The sequence below is a fragment of the Cydia pomonella genome, chromosome 2, assembly GCF_033807575.1.
Source record: "Cydia pomonella isolate Wapato2018A chromosome 2, ilCydPomo1, whole genome shotgun sequence".
NCBI lineage: Eukaryota > Metazoa > Arthropoda > Insecta > Lepidoptera > Tortricidae > Cydia > Cydia pomonella.
The window spans coordinates 25,583,738-25,604,988 of record NC_084704.1 but is presented as its reverse complement, the minus strand read 5'-3'; the positions used below and the strand labels follow the sequence as shown (position 1 = coordinate 25,604,988).

Below are 21,251 nucleotides of genomic sequence, written 5' to 3'. Positions count from 1 at the left end.
GGTTATGTGTGAGATTGCAAAAAGAAATATAGAGGTTTTGCGGAAATTATTTGTTTGGTTTATATTTAGTTACCGATGTTTCATAATAATCATAATAAGGAGGTACAGTGTCAGTTAAATTAACGATAGCTACATTCTCACATATGGTAACACCGAGACCAAACTAATTAAGTATCCGAGTTTGAGTAATTATTATTGTTTAGTGATTTGAACTAAGAAGAGACTTTTTTCATTTAGCATTTAACGAAGTAATAATAAAATTTCATTAATTGTACAGTATAATATTCGAATTACGCTATGATTTAATGGTCGGTGAGCCATCAATAATATGTATCACTCGAGCTATGGAATTGTAATGTTAAAATGCATTACTTAACTTGAAGATTGTAAACTTAAATGGCACTTTCAAGAGTTTCAAGGTATTGGAGAATTTCACAAAATTCGGACCTTAGACTGTTTGCTGACTTGGCGAAGGCGAAGGTGAGTCTAAAGATACTTAGAAAAGTATTAACATAAACGTGACCCTCCTGATTTCCAGAAGGAATTATTTTGATTTGCTAAAATACAATTTTGAATCAGCTGACGTACAGCATAAATTAAGCATAATGTACACAGAGCTTTACAGGTTAAGTTATGAGAACTACCTTTAAAATTGTATTTCAAATGGATAGGCATGATGAATTTTGTTAATGTTGGGCATTTTAAGTTATTACAGGATGTGTTTATAACATAAGTATAATCGTCTAAAACCGATCCCTACTTAGTTTCAGTTCAAATCTGTGTATTACCGATCACGTAGTGATTATATGCTCTTTGTTACCGATGATCCAATTCTATATTATTATTATAAATATAATTAAATAATACTGGCTTGTTAAATGTACCTACTGCAATCGTAATGTTAATCTCGGAGGATGTAACAACAAAAAAAAAAACAAGACGAGAGCCATCTATCTTTCAAGAGAAGCACTCCGACTGGCGCTTCTTTACCGCGATAGAAAGAATGAAAGAGGACGAGCAACAAGAAGCTCAGCTGTGGCTACGGCTTCCGGTACGGAGGTTATATGTGCTCCCGGTAGATGGCAGTGTTTTTAAATTAAATATTTAAATGAAATTGATTATTGAAAACGATTGGTTATTATCAAATTTATAGAAAAACTAGTTTTCGCTCGCAACTTCGGTGGCGTAGAAAAACTTCCATGTCCCACATTAATAATAAATTGATTTCCCTGGTTAATGTTTTATGTATTTTCCCGTATTACTGTTAGAAGTAGAATGTTTAATAGAGTGTTTTTTTCTCAAAATTAAAATAAAATGAGGGGGAGGTCCTTGCGAATACAAGATTTTTTTTCTTTTTGTTGTATCTTCTAAAATGATAGAACTTAGGTACAAACAGTACCCCTAGTGTAACTAAATTCGATTTTGAAACGTGACGTACGCGTTTGCGTTTAGTCTCATTTTGTATTGGATTTAGAAAGAGCGCGCCAAGCGGGACGTTTTGGAAACTCAAAATCCTATACAAAATGAGACTTAACGCAAACGCGTTCGTCACGTTTCAAAATCGAATTTAGTTAGGGGTACAGGTAAACATACAAAAAAAAAACCTTTCGGCCGCGTATGTAACCGAGTTTTGTAACCAGGTACAAAATAAGTAAATTTACAATATTAATATTGTAAATTTTCAACTCTGCTGCTTTCAACTGCGTAACCGACGCACGCGGCCGAAAGGAAAAACTGGTCAAGTGTGAGTCAGTCCTATGGAAAATATTTAAAGGATTGTGAAAAAATTGTGTGATGGTACACGGAACCCTAGTGATGCGAGTCTGACTCGCACTTAACTTGATTTAGTATACCGAATTCCACCGGTTTGCAAAACAATAAGTAGGTTTTTTATTATAAAATGCTTCGTTAAGTAAAATAATGCTAGAATCGTTACGTATCATTACACCTGTCACCATGCATTACATGATTACCTACACTATGAATATAGTATTATCTCGTGTAAGCCGAGAAGGACAAGTCCAGAAAGTACCTAGACTTGGCTCACGAGATAAAAGTAAAGCCGCCATGTGGGATGTTGCCTCGACGATCATTGTTCCGATAGTTGTGTCTCGGCCAACACCTAGAGAGACTCTCGCTGGGTGGCTGGATCAAAGGTCAGATGCAGAAGGCGGTAATCTTGGACACGGCGTGTACGAGTATAGTACGCCGGTTCCTGTCTCTGCGGCACTGATGACCACCGGCAGCTTGGGCCCTGCCCTGCTGCTGGCGGCACCTTAGGTTAGATTTTTTATAATGTGTTTATATATTTTTGTATTGTTTTTTAAGTGTTTAAAAATATTTTACTTTTATATTCATATTGAAAAAAAACCTGAGCTAGGACCCGAAATGAGTAAAGAGCATGAATATATATATCATATTAACCGGTTAACCCGATAAACTGTTTTGATTATAGTAGGTAAGATACTATAATCTATGTATATCTATGGAGTGAATTTATGGATAATAATTATCAGTAGGCAATAATCCAAACATGATTGTTTATCACTTTTATCAGACAAACGGACGGTCAGAGTGATCTTCGCGTCCAGTACAAGCGGGTGTGAGTTAATATTTCTGTATAAGTAAAAATTCTCCTGTGTCCAGAAAATTATTATTTATTATTCACCTGATTTTGTGTTGTTACTAGAATACTAACGACCTAGGTAAGTAATGAAATTTACATTACAACAGATAACGAGATGTCAATTTTCGCGTTTCGCGGTAGGCCTCTGTAAACATAAACACTCGTACATCAATGACATAGTGAAAACTTCTAAAAAAAACCGGCCAAGAGCATGTCGGGCCACGCTCAGTGTAGGGTTCCGTAGTTACTCTTCCGTCACAATAAGCTAAACTCGAGCTTAAAGTATAGTAAATTTGTTAACCAAGGGATGAAACGGTACCTTTCACCTGAGTTAAACAAATAGGCAAATTTGCATAATCAGTACCTAAAAAAATTTGCGATAACCCAAAAACAGCTAAACTGATCATGTCCGCTATAGTTTTCATTTAATGTCTTTCTTAAGCTCTACTTCCACGATTTTTTTCATATTTTTTGGACCTATGGTTCAAAAGTTAGAGGGGGGGGGGACACATTTTTTTTTCTTTCGGAGCGATTATCTCCGAATATATTCACTTTATCACAAAATGTTTCTTGAAACCCCCTATTAGTTTTGAAAGACCTTTCCAACGATACCCCACACTCTAGGGTTGAAGCGAAAAAAAAAATTCACCTTCACTTTACGTGTAGGGGAGGTACCCTAAAAAAAATTAAATTTTTAGATTTTATTGTACGACTTTCTCGGCTTTATTGATTTATATATCCATGCCAAATTTCAGCTTTCTAGCACTAACGACCACGGAGCAAAGCCTCGGACAGACAGACAGACAGACAGACAGACAGACAGACAGACAGACAGACAGACAGACAGACAGACGGACATGGCGAAACTATAAGGGTTCCGTTTTATGCCATTTGGCTACGGAACCCTAAAAACGGTTTAAGACATAGTATGTATAAGTTACTCTATGGTTTAAGATATGTGATAGTGCTGCTCTCTAGCGGCAGAACATTGCAGTAATACAGCCAGTAATACTCTCTATTCCGTACCCGGCGGGAAGTAGTTCATAACTCGAAATATAAAATGAAGAAATTTTAACCTCATGTACTTAATTCTATTTTAAGTTAAATATCTTCAATTCTATATCTCGAGTTATCAACTCCTTCCCGCCGTGTACCGTATTATTTAATAATATTTGCGTGTTTGTGATAAATAATGACGGAGATAATACGACACTTGTTTTTATATTGGTCTATATTTACTTACTACGTGTCGCTAACACCTGGATAAAGACTAACCGGAAAAACATGTTGATTATGTGTTAAGCGCTTTAATATTACAATAATTATAACATAACAATATTGACCCAACAATTAACGATATCTGATTAATTAATGTCATAATCTTCTATGTGTCACCAACCCGCGATTACCTATATAGAATGGGATTGAGCACTTACGACGTTAATGAATAAAGTCATGAAATGACATTGAAAATGATATACTATGCAGATAATGCTCTAAGATACGTAATATATACCCTCATATGTTATGTATTTGTGATAAGAAATAAATGACAGATAATATTCACATTGACACATCGCAAATAGATTGCCTAGTAAAACAGCGTATGGATAGAACAAAACAATTTTTTACTTTTATTTTTATTTAATCGTATATTATAATCAAATTAAGCTTATTTTATTTTATCTAATCTAACTGTAGCAGGTTGCCTTATTAAAAAGTTGGTCCAGTCCATGGTTGCGTAGAGTTTAGAAAAAAAATAGAAAAAAAAAACTCTGTTCTGGGTATGTATTATGTATTCCTTATAACGTAGCTCCTACTATAAATACAATTACTTAACTATCAGTATAAGGACGTCAATTTACTAAAATACAAGGTATTATATGTGGGTCTCTATGGGTGATCTACAGGGGTCAATATTGGAGCCTTTTCTGTTCCTTATCTACACAAACGACTTCCCATTCCTTGAGACAAGTATTGTTTGCAGGCACCTCACTTTTTTTCAAAGACAAATGTCATCAATAAGTTTACAATGATGTAAACGATGCTATTTCTAAAGTAGTAAATTGGTTGAATGTTAATAATTTATTGTTAAATGAGAAAAATACTATTGTATTAAGTTTGTTACTAGTAACTGTAGTAAGGCATGTGCAAACAAGTGTCATTGTGAAGGGTGTGGAATTGGATTTAGTTGGTAGTATAGTTTTTCTTGGCATAACTTTAGATTCTAAACTCCAGTGGGGTCCCCATATTGCTACTCTTTCGAGTAGACTTAGTTCTTCAGCTTTTTCAGTAAGCAAAATCCGTCAATTAACTGATGTAAAAACAGCGATTAGTATATTTTAGTTACTTCCATAGCATTATGTCATATGGTATTTTACTGTGGGGTGGTGCTTCAGAGATAAATACCATTTTTCTTCTGCAGAAGAGGGCTCCGCTATTCGAGCAATATATAAAATGAACCATAGAGACTCACTAGAGATATATTTAAAGAAATTCAAATAATGACAGTGTATTGTCAATGAATATTCTGTACTTGTATGTACATAAAAATATTATCAATTCTAGGAAAAATTGTGACATTCATAATATTAACACAAGAAATAAACATAAGCTCGCAGTGCCACTCACTCGGCTTCATAAAATTAAAAAGTCATTCATGGATAATTGTGTAAGATTCTATAATAAACTGCCTGGTTTGTAAGAACTGATATTGTTACTGAATTATAAATTAATAAATTTAAGACATATGTAAAGCATAAACTTATTTCTAAAGCTTATTATACTTCACAAAACTATATTAATGATAAAACAACGAGGGATTAATTGTAATTATTTATTTTATTTTATTTGTTTAATTATGATGAAATACAAATAATTTTCACATGCCATAGGGCTGAGCATATCAAGGGTCAATACTGTACACTTAATGATATCTAATGTACCATATGTTCTTGTGAATAAACTTTAATTCATTCATTCATTCATTCATTCATTCAAATGGATATTCCAATGTATATCGTCTTTTTTTGACATTTTGATTTTATTCTAGAAACATGCTAGACTACTATCATTTATATTTTTTCTTGCTTGACGATCTCTTTGTGAAATTCCTAGTATTAAATTTGATCTGTATAATAATTCAATATTATTATGGAATAATATGAACATCAATAAATTGCTGTGATAGTTAGCTTAATATAATTAGATACTTACAAATATGTAATACTTAAAGTACTTGTTGCTATTGCTAGGCCTACATGAATCTAGACTCCAGAGCCACTCACACTAGATAGAGACTTTTGATGATCAATTTAGCAGTACGTATGGCCCATTTTATTTAAAGTTGTTATTGGAAAACTTCAAATTTGGGAATTTTTAAGGTTGTAAGTACTCAGAATCACGAGAGCTTTCGATCTTAATTGGAGAAAAAAAAACCAATACGGTTCAAAATCATGGGTGTCGAACGAAATGTCTAATTTATAAAATTTGAAGCAACAATATATTAAGAGGATAGTGAACGGCCGTTTCTCCATACAAACGAAGTCCCCAATTTCCTCCCTGGATATTGACATTATTGAAAACACTTTTGAACAATTTGATGTAGTGTAGTAAATCTAGCAAGTTGTTGTATGGAGACCCATGCAATAATTTCTCAGTCCATGAAATTTTGCTTGGTTATTGTATAGTATGAGCCGAAACTAACATATAAATATCCAAAAAAAAAAAAAACCTAAGTTAGGTATTTATACGTAAAAATATAAATCTGTTTATATGTTTAACCGAGTAATTCCTCTGTCCAAAATTATTTTACCAAATAAGTTATTTGTATCAGTATGTAATACTAGAAAAAAATCAAAAAAATTTGTCAAACATGAGATTTTTTTTAAATGATAATTCCTTTTTTGACGCTCATTTTCATCGGAAAATTGCTCTGTCATTTTTTTCTTCTTATATGATCTTAGAATATAATTTGGCGTAGTGGGTAAGAATATCCAAAAAAAATACATACCCAAATGTATGTATTTTACAACTATTAAAAACTGAGAGTGGAAAATTTCTCAGCCTGTATTCTTTTAAATATATACTAAATATATACGTATACACTTAAATTCAAAATATCCAAAAGAAATATCATCCAGAACACCGAAATTTTTGAAGCGAAGATAAATCCATCCCGCGGTTACGCAATAATGTACCGTCTTCCTTTAGCAGTTAAGTGCAGATTAGTGTCCTTGTGCTACTAGTACGACCCGACCGCGTGACCCGCAGTCCACACTTAAGAAGGGAGTTGTCGTTGTCACTGGTGTGTGAGTCTTTACACTACATTTAGTGATTTTTGCGTTTTCTTTGTACCGAATAATATATACTTACGCAGTTTTATATAACATTGATTAGAATAATATCACGCTAAAGACGTTAATAACAACCGACGTCAAAAACAACTAGGTTCTAGAATTTTTGCCACGTAATAAAGATTACCTACTTATTGTATGCTTATCGTTAATAAATTGCGATATCTTAAAACTTAACCATCGAGATCTTTAAAACTACTGAACCAGTTTTGATGAAACTTGTACTATAAGCTGAAAGATACTTCATCATCATTATCGTCAGCCTGTTGCAGTCCACTGCTGGACATAGGCCTCCCCCAGATGCGCCACAAAGCACGTTTTCCCGTTTTCTGCATCCAGTCCCTGCCAGCTACCTTCTTTAGACGCCCACATAGACTGACTGAGTTTAAAGGTCCCTTTTTTCAGTTTTTCTTAAATAACTCGTAAACGGTGGCCCATAGTAAAAAATGTTCTTTAACGTAAATAATATATATAAAATTGCCGAATCGAAAGATTCAGTGCACTTTTTCGCTAGGATCAACATTTAAGAAATATTAAAGCGGGAAAGTTAATTAAAATCAATTTTATGGTCCATTTTACTATATTTTCGTGAATAACCCGTAAATAGCAAAAACCTTATTAAACGTAAATAATTTACACATTTTTTTTACAAAAAAGATTCAGTATACTTTTTGAGAGTATCAATATTTAAAAAGATATTAAACGGGGAAAGTCAATTAAAATCAATTCTAAGGTTCCTTTTCTTTCGTTTTTCGTAAATAATTTGTAAAGTATGATCCATAGCAAAAAATCTCTCATACATAAATATTAACCGTAATTTTTACTACAAGAAAGATATATGAAACTTTTCGCTAGGATCAACATTTAAAAAGATACTAAAGCGGGAATATTAATACTAATGAATTTTAAAGTCACTTCTTAATTTTATCGTAAATAACTCTTAAACGGCAGCTCATAACAAAACAGGTTCTTATACATAAATAATTAACATAATATTTCCTACAAAAAACATACAGACCACTTTTCTCCAGGATCAATATTTAAAACAATATTAAAGGGAGAAAGTAAATCACAAACAATTTACAAGTCCCTAATTTTTTTGTTTTTCGTAAATAACTCGTAAACAGTGGCCCAATGCAAAAAGTTCTTTATACATTAATAATAGAAATGTAATTTTACACAACAAAAGTTCCGTAATTTTTTTCGCTAGGATCAATATTTAATGAGATATTAAAATTCATTATAATCAGTTTCCAGGTCCTTTTTAGGGTTCCGTACCCAAAGGCTAAAACGGGACCCTATTAATAATACTCCGCTGTCCGTCCGTCCGTCTGTCACCAGGCTGTATCTCATGAACCGTGATATACAGTTGAAATTTTCAAAGATGATGTATTTCGCTATAACAACAAATACTAAAAAGTACGGAACCCTCGGTGGGCGAGTCTGACTCGCACTTGTTGGGTTTTTTTTAGTCAGAGGGGCAAAGTTACTTACAATGAATCCTCAGATCTCTTTTTTAGTTTTTCGTAAATAATTATATTATATATTTCGTAAAATATATATATAAACAATTATAATAAAATTTTCTACAAAAGACATGCGGAACATTTTTCCCTAAGATCAATATTTATTAAGGTTTTAAAGCGAGAAACACAAATAATGTGCAGAATTGATTAAAATTAACTTTCGCGGTTTAATATCTCAATAATATTGATCCTAAAGAAAAAGAATAGAAATCTTTTTTCTAGAAAATTTTATGTTAAGTATTTATGTTTGAACGTGTTTTGCTACGGGCTACCGTTTACGAGTTACTTACGAAAACTAAAAAGGGTTTTTAAAATTGATTATTATTAACATTCCCGCTTTAGTATCTTTTTAAATATTCATCCTAGCGAAAAGTGTGCTACATATTTCTTATAGAAAATTTTATGTTACTTATTTATGTATGAGACATTTTTTTGCTATGGGTAATACTTTAGAAATTATTTACGAAAACTAAAGAAAAGGAACCTTAGAATTGGTTTTATTAACTATCCCTCTTTAATATATTTTTAAATATTGATCCTTTCACGAAGGGTATTGAATCTTTTTTGTAGAAAGTTTTATGTAGATCATTTACATTTTACAGCGTTTTTTGCTAATTGCCACCGTTTACGAAAATATAGAAAAATGGACCATAAAATTGATTTTATTTAACTTTCCCGCCTAATCTTTAAATAACAAAGTGGACTGAATTTTTCTTGTTCGAAATTTTATTTAGATGATTTGCGTGAAAGAACATTTTTTGATATGGGCCACCGTTTAAGAGTTATTTAAGATAAACTAAAAAAGGGCTATTTAGAGCTAGCAGCCGCGTCGATGCAATTGTCTCACGTGCGCTCCGAGCGATATCATTGTCGCTGGTTACGTTTAGAATTATAGTTTGGCATGCTATGACAGAAATATTTATAGTTATATGTATTTCTGTTGCCGCTATAACAACAAATACTAAAAAGTACGGAACCCTCAGTGGGCGAGTCCGACTCGCACTTGTCCGGTTTTTTAGTCAAAGAGGAGCAAAGTTACTTACAATGAATCCTCAGGTCTCTTTTTTTAGTTTTTCGTAAATAATTTGTAAAGTATGACCTATAGCAAAAAATATAAATGTGTATATAAACAATTATAATAATTTTTTTTACAAAAGATATGCGGAACACTTTTCCCTAAGATCAATATTTATTAAGCTTTTAAAGCGAGAAACACAAATAATGTGCAGAATTGATTAAAATTAACTTTCGCCGTTTAATATCTCAATAATATTGATCCTAAAGAAAAAGTGTAATAAATCTTTTTTCCAGAAAATTTTATGTTAAGTATTTATGTTTAACATTCTTATTGCACTGGAGCACCGTTTAATAGTTATTTACGAACAACTAAAAAAAGTACCTATGAATTGATTTACCCCCTCTAATATCTTCTTAAATATTGATCCTAGAGAAAAGTGATCGAATTATTTTTTGTAGGAAATATTATGTGCATTCTTTATGTATAAGAACGTGTTTTTCTACGGGCTACCGTTTACGACTTACTTATGAAAACTAAAAAGGGTTTTTAAAATTGATTATTATTAACATTCCCGCTTTAGTATCTTTTTAAATATTCATCCTAGCGAAAAGTGTGGTAGATATTTGTTATAGAAAATTTTATGTATAAGACATTTTTTTTTGCTATGGGTCATACTTTACAAATTATTTACGAAAATAAAGAAAATGAACCTTAGAATTGGTTTTATTAACTTTCCCTATTTAATATCTTTTTAAATATTGATCCTTTCACAAAGGGTACTGAATCTTTTTTGTAGAAGTTTTGTGTAGATTATTTACATTTTACAGCGTTTTTTGCTAATTGCCACCGTTTACGAAAATATAGAAAAATGGACCAGAAAATTGATTTTAATTAATTTTCCCGCTTTAATATCTTTCTAAATATTGATCCTAGTAAAAAGTGTACTAAATTTTTCTTGTAGGAAATGTTACATAGATGATTTGCGTGATAGATCATTTTTTGATATGGGCCACCGTTCACGAGTTATTTAAGATAAACTAAAAAAGGGACATTTAAACCCTCCCTCCCCCGTACACAATAGCGCCACCCCCCTCTATCAGTACTTTCAGTATGTTATGTAAGGTACCTTTATCTACAACTATGCCAAAATTCGCTTATACACGAATTATTTCCCCGTTTTTTCCTTCGTTTGATGGCCTAATACGTACGACTCGAATTGAATAAATTGAATTTAAGAATATAAATATTTAAATTAGACACATCGCATAACCTACCTACTTCATTTGTAGGTACGGTAGAGACTATACTTACGGTAGGTACTACACAGACAGGCAGGCATTAGGCAGGTCAAAAAAGAAACAAGTAGAAATATTTTTAACAACAGTAACCTATGCACCTAGGCGATACGCGAATGAATAGAGAAGTAGCAAGCTGCCACCGCCGGGCAGGCGCGGCGCGCGCGCTTGCGGCGGCCGGTACCGCTCCCGCACCCCGCTTGTACACCCCGCTCCCTACACACTGCTCCCGATATGTTAAGTTTTTAATACGCTCGTTATTTTTTTGGATGTTTTTATAGTTGGATGGAAATAAAACTGTGATCTTAATTCAATAAATAAAATGGATAGAGAAATTTTTCATAGCGAGTAAAAAGGCAATTTCTGAAAATAGTATAGTTATATGGATTTTTTTTTAGATTTTCATTTTGTAGCTATAAAACGGCAATAAAATGGCATTCCAGTGAAAAAAATAGACGGAGTAATTTTCCGGTCCAAGACACGTCCAAAAATTATATTTTATTAATATTGGTATTTCTGCTGGGATATTTTTTTGGATATTTCATATATTGTTATAATACGTTACATGAATATGTCTGGTGAAGAAAGTTTGAACGGAGCATTTTTCCGTAAAAAGATATTAACGATTTAATACTTTAGGTATTTACTTAAATCCTATTATTATTATTCTTTGGAAATTAAGACAATACTTTTTATTTATTGATACTTTATCATACTGTAAAGTTTTTTCTGGCAGAGGAATTACTGCGGGGTCCACTACCTTTATTTCCTACACTAATGTTTATTAAGCAAAAGCATAGCTGTGTTCCTTCGTTTGTCTTTTTTCAATTTATTAATTATTATACCCAAGAGTTACGAGCGAAAATCAAATTTCATTTTTAAAAGATTACAAAAACCTGAAAAATTTAACGGATTATAGCTACGGTTGATATACATCAACTTGTGTAAAAATATTATTTATAAGGTTAATATCCAGAGAGGGCAAGGGACTACGTCAGTGCGTAGAAGCGGTCGTCCACTATCCTCTTAAGCATCAAAACTTAATAGATTTTAAGTATATCGTTATTCCGATATGATATCTTTTTTCCAGAATTATGCAGGCGATCGTGTTCGACGGCAAAACAAAGGAAGTAAAGTATGTGCGCAACCATCCCATGCCTGAAATAGTGGAAGACCATCAAGTAATTGTTAAGGTCGCTTATTCTGGCATTTGCGGAACTGATCTTCATATAATTCAGGTTGGCACGCAATTCAATCTTACGAAATAAATCTACGTTATCAGCAGTAGAGGTACAGCCAAGATCTAAAAATACATGTAATGGATTAGCCAAAAATATTTGTATCGACCTAAATATTATTTTCATTCAAATGTTCATCCTAGATGATGAACCATGCCTGTATCTAAGTACTTACTACATTGTAAAAATCGGCCAAGATCATGTCGGGCCATGCTCAGCGTAGGGTTCCGAAGTTACCATTCGGTATAAATAAGCAAAATGGGGGCTATTTGTAGTGTCATGTACATTATAAGGTAAGGGAGTATAACTCGCAGCGCTTTGTATGATTTCTACTAAGAAGAAAATACTTTTTGCAATAATTCAAAAACGGCTGTAACAATTCGCTATGGTTTTTATTGAAAATACTTGTTAAGATTTTGTTTTAATATTTTTGGACTCATGGTTCAAAAGTTAAAAGGGGGTTGGGGGAGGGGGGGCACACACATATGTTTTACTTTCGGAGCGATTATTCACGAAAATATTCACTTTATCAAAAAATTGTTTAGTAACAAGTACAACAGTAACAAAAAATAGATACCCTTATTAATTTTAAAACTTCTATCCAACGATGCCCCAATATTTTGTATGGGAAATACCCTAAAAAATGTTTTTCCTAGTATTTATTTCACTGTTCTGTCCCCATGCACGATTTATGTATCCGTGCCAAATTACAGCTTTCTAGCACTAACGATCGCGGAGTAATGCTGCTGACGGACGGACAGACGGGCATGGCGCAGCTTAAGGGTTGACTACGTACTTAACCCTAAAAATGTAGATGGGACAAAGTTTTCCTAGGGTTGGTGTTGACTACGGTCTAGGCTGAACTGACGAACAAGTAATTTTTATTCCATTTATGTAAAAAGGCTCAAAATTATTGACAGAGCATAACCTATTTTCAAATAAAGAGTTGATACTCGTATTCTAATAGCAATAATGCGATAAATTATACGTTTGATTGCAGGGAGAATTCCCTGTGCGTCAGGAACCGATCCTAACCCTCGGCCATGAGTTCAGCGGGGTGGTGCACGAGGCGGGAAAGCAAGCCTTCTTGAAGAAAGGACAGCGCGTGGTGGTTGATCCTAATAGGTGCGTTTACAACTTTACATTAATTGTATCGTTCACGTGTTTAGAACTAGACTAAGTCTCAAAAAAAAATCTCGGTTGCTTCAATCAACATTTTGTATATGCATCTACTACATATTACTGACCAATTATTTCTAATATGCATACCGAACAAATCATAATCGTGCAACATTTGTAAAATAAACAGGTCAATTTGAACATACACTGAAATCAGAATGATATTTGAATCATATCATATAGTTATAGTTAACTAAATAACATGATTCAAATATCGTTTTTATCTGAGTGTATGATCGAATTGGCCTGAAAGTCAGTTTCTAATTTGCAGCCAGTGCCTCCTTTGCGAGTATTGCCGCAAGGGCCGGTACCAGTTCTGCGCGGCGAAGAAAAACATTGGCATCTGGGTGGACGGAGGCTGGGCTCAATTCGTCGTAGTCCCGCAAGACAACGTCTACCCTATCCCCGACGAAGTTTCTTTAGAACAAGGTATTTTTTATACTTTACTCATATCTATCATTAAAAATACAGTTTCATATCATATATATTTGTTTATACTAACACTGTTTTTTTAAACACCGTTAACTTCGGGGTATGGCTGTGGAAACTTAAGGAAAATAAATGGGGACAGTACTTAAATAAAAAATTACGTTATTTTGTTATATTTTACTTTTATATTTATCATAAAAATTTATACTTAAATGCTGCATATAGCGTTGTTGTAACACTGATATTATATTTAACTCGACCAAACAATTGAAAACTTTAACATATCAATATCATTTCGAACATCGATAGTCTGAGATAGTACTTGCGATTAGTGTAATAACTCATACCTACTAAAATCTAATCAATATGTAAACAGGCCCTAAGGCAAGTGTACACGCACTTAAGAGCTTTATAAGATACAAATATTTTTTTTTGTTTTTCCCTAAATGGAGTTGATTAGAATACCGTTTTCTTTGAGAAAGTTTCTTAATTTAAGCTCAGGAATGCTCCCTTGAAATTAACGGAGTTTAAAAAAAAAAAGTTATATGTACTAATTGGATATAAATATTCGTTTTTTAACATTAAGTACCCACTTCAGGATTACCAGTTCGCCGGACGATATCGGCCTGACAGTTATTCGCGATTGCCAGCTTTCGCGAATAACAGGCTGATATCGTTCGGAGACCTGGTAATCAGTGGGCCCCTTTAGGTTTTTTGTTTTAACAGATTTATTGAAAAGCCTAAACTGCAAAAAATAAAATGATTAGTTGCAAATTATTTACGTATTTTCCAGCGTCTCTGTGTGAGCCGTACTCCTGCGTGGCGCACGGCTTCGACCGAGTGTCGCCTGTGTCGGTGGTGGACCGAGTGTTGGTGCTGGGTGCTGGCATTATAGGTTAGGGATCACCCATAAAACTCCATTTGAAAAGTACATAAATAACCAAAATTAATGACAATGTTACAGAAGTTACAAACTATCTGCATTTAGTCGTAAGGATTTCCAAATTTAGTCTGTTCATACGTTTGAGTTTTTTTCGTACAAGTTTTGTAAAACTTTGACGTCTTTTATATCATTCAAAAAAATTACGGCCTTCTAGCCTAGTCGGTAGAGACTACGAACTACGAAGCACGGAACGGAAGCGGGGTTCAAAACTCGATAAGAGCATTTATTTGAATATTTGTTCCTGAGTTATTGGTGTTATCTAGTATGTATTTATCTATATAACTAGTTCGGGGCTAGGTAAATCTGTGTAAGATTGCCCCCAAATATTTATTTGAATATATTATTTATTTACTCATTGTGATACATTCTTTATTATCTGTTATAATAATTAGATTATGCTATGAAAATCATCATGAGTCAACATCCTTGTTATCATTTAAAAAAAATGTTATGGTATGGGTTATACCTTGCGATATAATTATTGCCTACAGTTACTATTGCAAACAACGTCTGCTAAATGACATTCTGTTACAACGATGTCATGTAACCTAATGGCCCGTTATTGCGAATAAACATATTCAATTGTGAAGGTACAATCACTACTGAGATGATTGCGTAGTTCGCATAGCCAGTAATTGGATAGAAGTGTAAAATATGCTTAGGTAGGAGGCAATGTATATGTAGGTACTTAATTGTTTTTTTTTTAATATATCTGTTTTGGTAAAGGTAACCTGTGGCTAACGACATTGCATCTTCACGGTCATAGAAACGTGACGGTTTCTGAAATGAACAAGGCAAGACTGGATATTGTTAGGAATTTGAGTAAGTATTGACGTAATGAGTTGACACAATTAAAATGAATAAGCACAAAAATATTTTTATGTTTTTCTTTTTACTTTCCAACTGAATCAACAGACTCCGAGCTCCGTGTCAGCATGCTATTGCATTTCATTGAAATTAGGGAAACATAAGACATTTTTTCTCTAAACCTACTTTTCTCTCAAATCGATTGGAATCAAACAGGTCTGTGTGTAAAGTTATAATTATAAATAAGTATCAAGCTAAGTGGCATATAAATAGAAGCCTTTTTTAGTAATTTGACTCAATGTTTTTTTCTAATTATAGATTTAGGATACAAGCTGGTTACGCCTGATGTGCTGGAGAGCGAAAAATCGCATTATGATGTCATCATTGACTGCACTGGTATTTATTATAACAATTTATTTTTCTTGCCCTTCATATTAAACCCTCTTAACTCTCAAGCTGCAGTATAAAGTGGTTAAGATTTGTATAAAACAATTCTGTCGTAGGTATAGGTATATTATATGATATTACGAAGTTAAAGTTTAGTTTCAGTTATTGATCATATCCAGAATATTATTTATTTTAAATGATTTTTTGACACAATTGTTGACGGGTAGATAATGGAATTTGGCATTAAGTCGAACACTTTTTTTTCCCGTTTTTATGCAGTAAAGTAAATAAGTCTATGCAGTAAAATATTGGTAAATAAATATTAGAGACATATGAACGTGATCTTAAAAAATGTCCTTGTACGATCGCTCACACTGTTAACTGTCCATCGGTGGACCTTATTACAAAAGGCATGAGGTCCACCGATGGACAGTTAAAGTTGTTGCTTTTTGCACGAGGTTATTGAACCTATTCTTTATAGGTGTGCCTAGGGTCCTGGAGACCAGCTTTGACTTGGTGAAGCCGGGCGGCAAGTACGTGGTGTTCGGGTGCGCGCCGCAGGGCAAGAAGGCTAGGTAAGTGTGGTGGTTCTCATTTGTCAAAACTAAACTTAATAGAAACGTTAAAGGGTTCGTCAAACCGCGACAGAAACTTTATAAGAGACATCTATGTAATATATTAGTGTCCTGTAGTATAAGAACCCTTTAGGCATGGAACGTCAGGTTGATCTATATCCAAAATTAGCACAAGCAATATTTAGCTTTGCGCGTGTTGAAAAGTTATGATCTTATTAACATATGAAGCAACTATTTGAAACTTTATTGACTTATTATTACTCGTATTTTTCAGTATAACGCCTTTTGATATATTCAACAAGGGGCTCACCGTAATCGGCGTGAAAGTTAATCCATTCACATTTCCCACCTCTATTGGCTGGCTCAGTACTATGGGAGACAGGTAATGAAAACTTAAAATAGTCACATTTATAAATACATAATGCACTACAAAATGAACTAGTGCAGTGAGTTCCACCTGCAGAAAAAAAATTGGCGAATTTTATAACACTAAGAGTGAGTACACAAAGTACTGAGGCTGACTGAAGTAGCATGACAAATACGAACGTTTCTGAGAAAAAGCGATAGGAAGGATTATTCACTACATAAAATAAATGATTTGTTATTTTCTGAGCCCAACAGACTCAAGGTTTTATATTACCATTCTATATTACTCACATTAGTCACATTATTGACACATCATTTTTGACTTAACGAAACTATTTATACTTTATGCGTAACTAAGTACTTCACTAAAAACGTATTTATATGTATACATATATATGTTGACAATAATATATTAAGAAAGGTAACTTTACTAGTTACTAGCAAAGGATGCTTCTCCATTGTGTATTGTTATGGGATGAAGAACAAGAGTCTATTTTATAAATTCAAAATTTTCAAAATGATTACCTACACGCAAAACTAGAAAAGACTTGAGAAAGCGATTAAGTAGGTTAATATATTTCACTTGCTTGTTGCAGATATCTGGATTACAAGAAGCTGGGGATTAAGACTTATTCACTGGAGCAGTACGAGCAAGCTTTTGCAGACTTAAAGTCTGGATCCATTTCCAAGGCTATGTTCAAAATAGAATAACTATCATTGCTGATGTTGGCGTATTTTATTCATTAAGTAGCGCTGTAAAGGAATCCAACCTTATTTCAGCGGATGAGGACTTAGTATTGCCTAACAAATATTTTCAGTCAGTATAGAGAATATTGTAAACACATTCTTGTATTTGTTTCATTTTACGAAGTTATTTGTTCCTTTAAATGGCCTGAATGAAATCTTTTCCAAAATAATAAAATTCGCAAGACACACGAACGATGTCTTCCTTCTATTACTTACAAACAGAATACATAGAAAAGTCATCCGAATAAGCATTTCGTGGCGTGGCGCACTCACACAGCGACATTCTACCTAAAGAATATCAGAAAAATATACAAAAACCTTTTCATAAGAATAAGCAGGACGGAGTTCGGATCTTATTTTTCTCGCGGACGTTTCAGTCGCTCTCGGGTGGGTAGGGGGGTATGTTGGGCTCCAGGAGTGGGGGGCCCCACCACCCCCTGCAATAATACTGCGTCACTATTTTGCGCCATTACCTACACTCGCTTCCTATTCTATAAGTAGTCAACTTTAGGATGTAAACTTCAGATTATTTAGGAATAAAACATTTTTATGAGATTAAAGCTTAACTAACAAAAGCCAATGTTAACATAATCTTATCTCGGTACGGACAGCTTGGTATGGAATGCGCTCCCGCTATCTGTATTCCCTGGTAAATATGACCTCGGTCCCTTTAAAGCAAGAGTGAATAAGCTACTACTGAACCGGTGAGCGCCATCTTAGGCCCTGTCTGTCACTTTCCATCAGTTGTGACTAGGACAAATCGCCGATCAGTTTATAATTAAAATAAAACTTTTAGCGGGCAATCTCAGAATTAATCATTTTTATTCTGATCCTTACCTGATATTTTTAGCTGCATTGAACGGTTACCTATTTGACGGTTTAGAAAGTATTTCAATATGAGTAGTCTTATTGGTAGGACTATATGTTACTAATTGCTTTACGTTATTAGGACATATTTCACGTTTTATGGTAATTTACTACCATTTATTTAGCGCGACGCCACCGATGTTTTAGACATCGGGACTAAACAATTTTGTCCGGTGGGTTTAAGCAACATGGCAATATAACATTGACAAACGCCCAACGGAAAGAGAAATGTATATACGATTGTCATCCCGATATATTTTTTGTTCGTTTGGCATTTGTCGATGTACGGTTGTCATCTTGGCTAGGACCCCTGCTCATCTTTCGATTTAAAGATGGTACTAACAAAATGGTTCTAACATAGATATAGTAGTTAAGCGTCCACGGCCGGCATAACGTCCCACTTTATCGCTTGCGATAAGGACGCTTTGACAGGTTATTCGTATAAAGAGACAAGCAAATCTCGTCCTTATGGCAAGCGACAAAGTGGGACGTTTTGTCGGCACGGCAGTGGACACGTAAAATTCAAAAAATTCAAAATTCAAAAATTTATTCTGCAAGTAGGCCTCAAGGGCTCTTTTACAAGTCAATACAACATTTATAGTAACATCATATAGTGACATGAAAAATACATAACAACATTTATAAATACAAAAGCCAATACCTGGGTAAACATTACATTATAATAATCTTAAAATAAATAATTACTACAATACAATAGAGATGTATAGTCTCTATGGTTAAAAACACATTAAATCTGGAGATGTAAAAGGTCCCCAATGTCAGAGTACTAATACTAATAAAATTTGGAGGTGTAAAGTCTCTCCAAGTATCAAAATAAAATTTATACTAAATAAATAAACCGCGTCTGGACTGTTAAACTAGCAGTCTCATAAACTAATGCTACAGAATACATAACTAGTATGTACCAAGTCAAGTATATTATACAATATGACAGAGACGTATAGTCTCCACGGTTAATACATTAAGTTTGGAGATGTATAAGGTCCTCACGGTCTGAGAAAAATAATAATACACAATAATAATGACATTAATAAGATTTGGAGGTGTAAAGGTTCTCGAAATGTCAAAGAATAAAAAAAAAATTGTATGAAATACATGTTTCACGTTAAGAGACTGTTGAGCTAACAATCTTAAAACTAGTTCTACAGAATACATAACTACTGTGTATTTAATATGTCAATGTCATCATCAAAATAACTAAAACATAACAAACATTAATACATAAGGTTGAACAGCTAGAAACAACAGCGCCATATGCCTCTCCGGGACACTGCACGCAAAACTATTACAGCTTTTGAGACTGGATACTTGGCCATGATTCCGTGTCTCCCAAGTAGTCATCTATTTTATAGTATCCCTTTTTGAGAAGTGCATTTTTGACATATTGCTTGAATGAAGTATAGGGCAGGTTCCATGCCTCTAAGGGTACTTTGTTATAAAATGTTACACAGTTTTCCATGAACGATTTTTTAACTTTCTGTAGACGAAACTTGGAGACTACTAACTTATGTTTATTTCGCGTATTATAACTATGGATATCAGACAGTTTCTTAAAGGACTTTATATTCTTATGCGTATACATTACCACATCTAGAATGTATTCTGAAGCTACTGTGAGAATATCTATTTCCTTGAATTGTTCTCTCAGTGAGTCACGAGAAGCCATGTTATAAATAGATCTGGTATTCATGGTATTCTTACTATCTTCTCCCCGCAATTTCACCTGCGTAGTATGATGTTGATGATTTCCGTGATAACAACTATCTTATGTCCTACCTCGGGACTCAAACTTTCTTGATACCTAATTTCATCTAAATCGGTTCAGTGGTTTAAGCGTGGCATGGTGACAGACAGACAGGCAGCATAAAGAAATAACAATAAATACAAACACTAGCCAAATAAAAAAGTACACATTCATATGGTTTAATAAATAAGATATATAATGAATAGTAACGTGACGCGCGCATTTACGTTCTACGTCTAGTGGATTTGGAGTGCTGGCGCTGTGGCTCCTTTATACGGGCGTTCCAACTCATACGTGGCTTGTTTAGCTTTACACATAACTCCGTATATTCAATGAAATATAATACCTGCATTTACATACCTAATAATGAATTTTAGATCGCGACCGCACGGTACTTGGCACTTGTGGAATTTAATTGGAATATGTGTTTACTGATATATTTTTAACAATTGTAGTAATAAGTATTCTGATTAATAATAAAGGCTACAGTATAGTGACGTCTGAAAATATCGGTACGAAAAATGTGCCAAAAATATGTATACACTACCTTTATACATGGGCAATAAAGTCGTGTATACATATTTTTGGCACTTTTTGGTATCGATATTTTTAGACGTGACCGTGCAATGAATGTATGGCTGAATAAATAAAAAAGCGGCCAAGTGCGAGTCGGACTCGCGCATGAAGGGTTCCGTACAATTTAAGACGTATTAAAAAAAATCTTACTAGATCTTGTTCAACATTTTACCACTTTGGACACACATTTTACCACTTTGGAAGTGTCTCTCGCGCAAACTATTCAGTTTAGAAAAAATGATAATAGGAACCTAAATATCATTTTTGAAGACCTATCCGATACCTTACACGTATATGTTTGATGAAAAAAATTTTTTTAAAATTTTATGACGTATTAAAAAAAAAACTACTCACTAGATCTCGTTCAAAACAATTTTCGGTGGAAGTTTGCATGGTAATGTATATCATATATTTTTTTTAGATTTTTCATTCTGTTATTTTAGAAGTTACAGGGGGGAGACACACATTTTACCACTTTGGAAGTGTCTCTCGCGCAAACTATTCAGTTTAGAAAAAAATTATATTAGAAACCTCAATATCATTTTTGAAGAC

General features: G+C 33.6%; 3 protein-coding genes across 6 annotated transcripts in view; 2 read left to right on the top strand and 1 right to left on the bottom strand.

Annotated features, from left to right (window-relative positions):
• LOC133534730 (protein retinal degeneration B) overlaps window positions 1-1,588 on the top strand; it is a 228,934-nt gene extending 227,346 nt beyond the window's left edge. The window contains exon 3 of the transcript XR_009802080.1: window positions 1,397-1,588. The gene's annotated coding sequence lies outside the window, so the exon portion shown is untranslated. The remainder of the gene's footprint in view (window positions 1-1,396) is intronic.
• LOC133534740 (juvenile hormone acid O-methyltransferase-like) overlaps window positions 1-21,251 on the bottom strand; it is an 85,626-nt gene that overhangs the window by 45,643 nt on the left and 18,732 nt on the right. The window lies entirely within an intron of this gene.
• On the top strand, window positions 2,124-17,588 carry LOC133534739 (D-altritol 5-dehydrogenase-like). 4 transcript variants are annotated; one of them, XM_061873992.1, is made up of 10 exons: window positions 2,124-2,280; window positions 11,911-12,058; window positions 13,059-13,183; window positions 13,509-13,666; window positions 14,460-14,561; window positions 15,336-15,431; window positions 15,735-15,812; window positions 16,285-16,378; window positions 16,653-16,760; window positions 17,341-17,588. In XM_061873992.1, exons 2-10 carry the CDS (start codon window positions 11,915-11,917, stop codon window positions 17,453-17,455), a joined length of 1,020 nt encoding a protein of 339 aa, XP_061729976.1. In that variant the 5' UTR covers window positions 2,124-2,280; window positions 11,911-11,914; the 3' UTR covers window positions 17,456-17,588. The 4 variants fall into 4 exon arrangements, with proteins under 4 accessions (XP_061729976.1, XP_061729975.1, XP_061729979.1 ...); XM_061873991.1 differs by lacking the exon at window positions 2,124-2,280 and adding an exon at window positions 2,548-2,705; XM_061873995.1 differs by lacking the exon at window positions 2,124-2,280 and adding an exon at window positions 2,583-2,600.

What these genes read in the sequence shown, in the direction of transcription:
- LOC133534739 (XM_061873992.1), top strand. Translation starts at nt 11,915, where the DNA reads ATGCAGGCGATCGTGTTCGACGGCAAAACAAAGGAAGTAAAGTATGTG. An exon ending in GTGGTGGTTGATCCTAATAG is followed by an intron (nt 13,184 to 13,508) that starts GTGCGTTTACAA and finishes TCTAATTTGCAG; the next exon opens with CCAGTGCCTCCTTTGCGAGT. An exon ending in CGAAGTTTCTTTAGAACAAG is followed by an intron (nt 13,667 to 14,459) that starts GTATTTTTTATA and finishes CGTATTTTCCAG; the next exon opens with CGTCTCTGTGTGAGCCGTAC.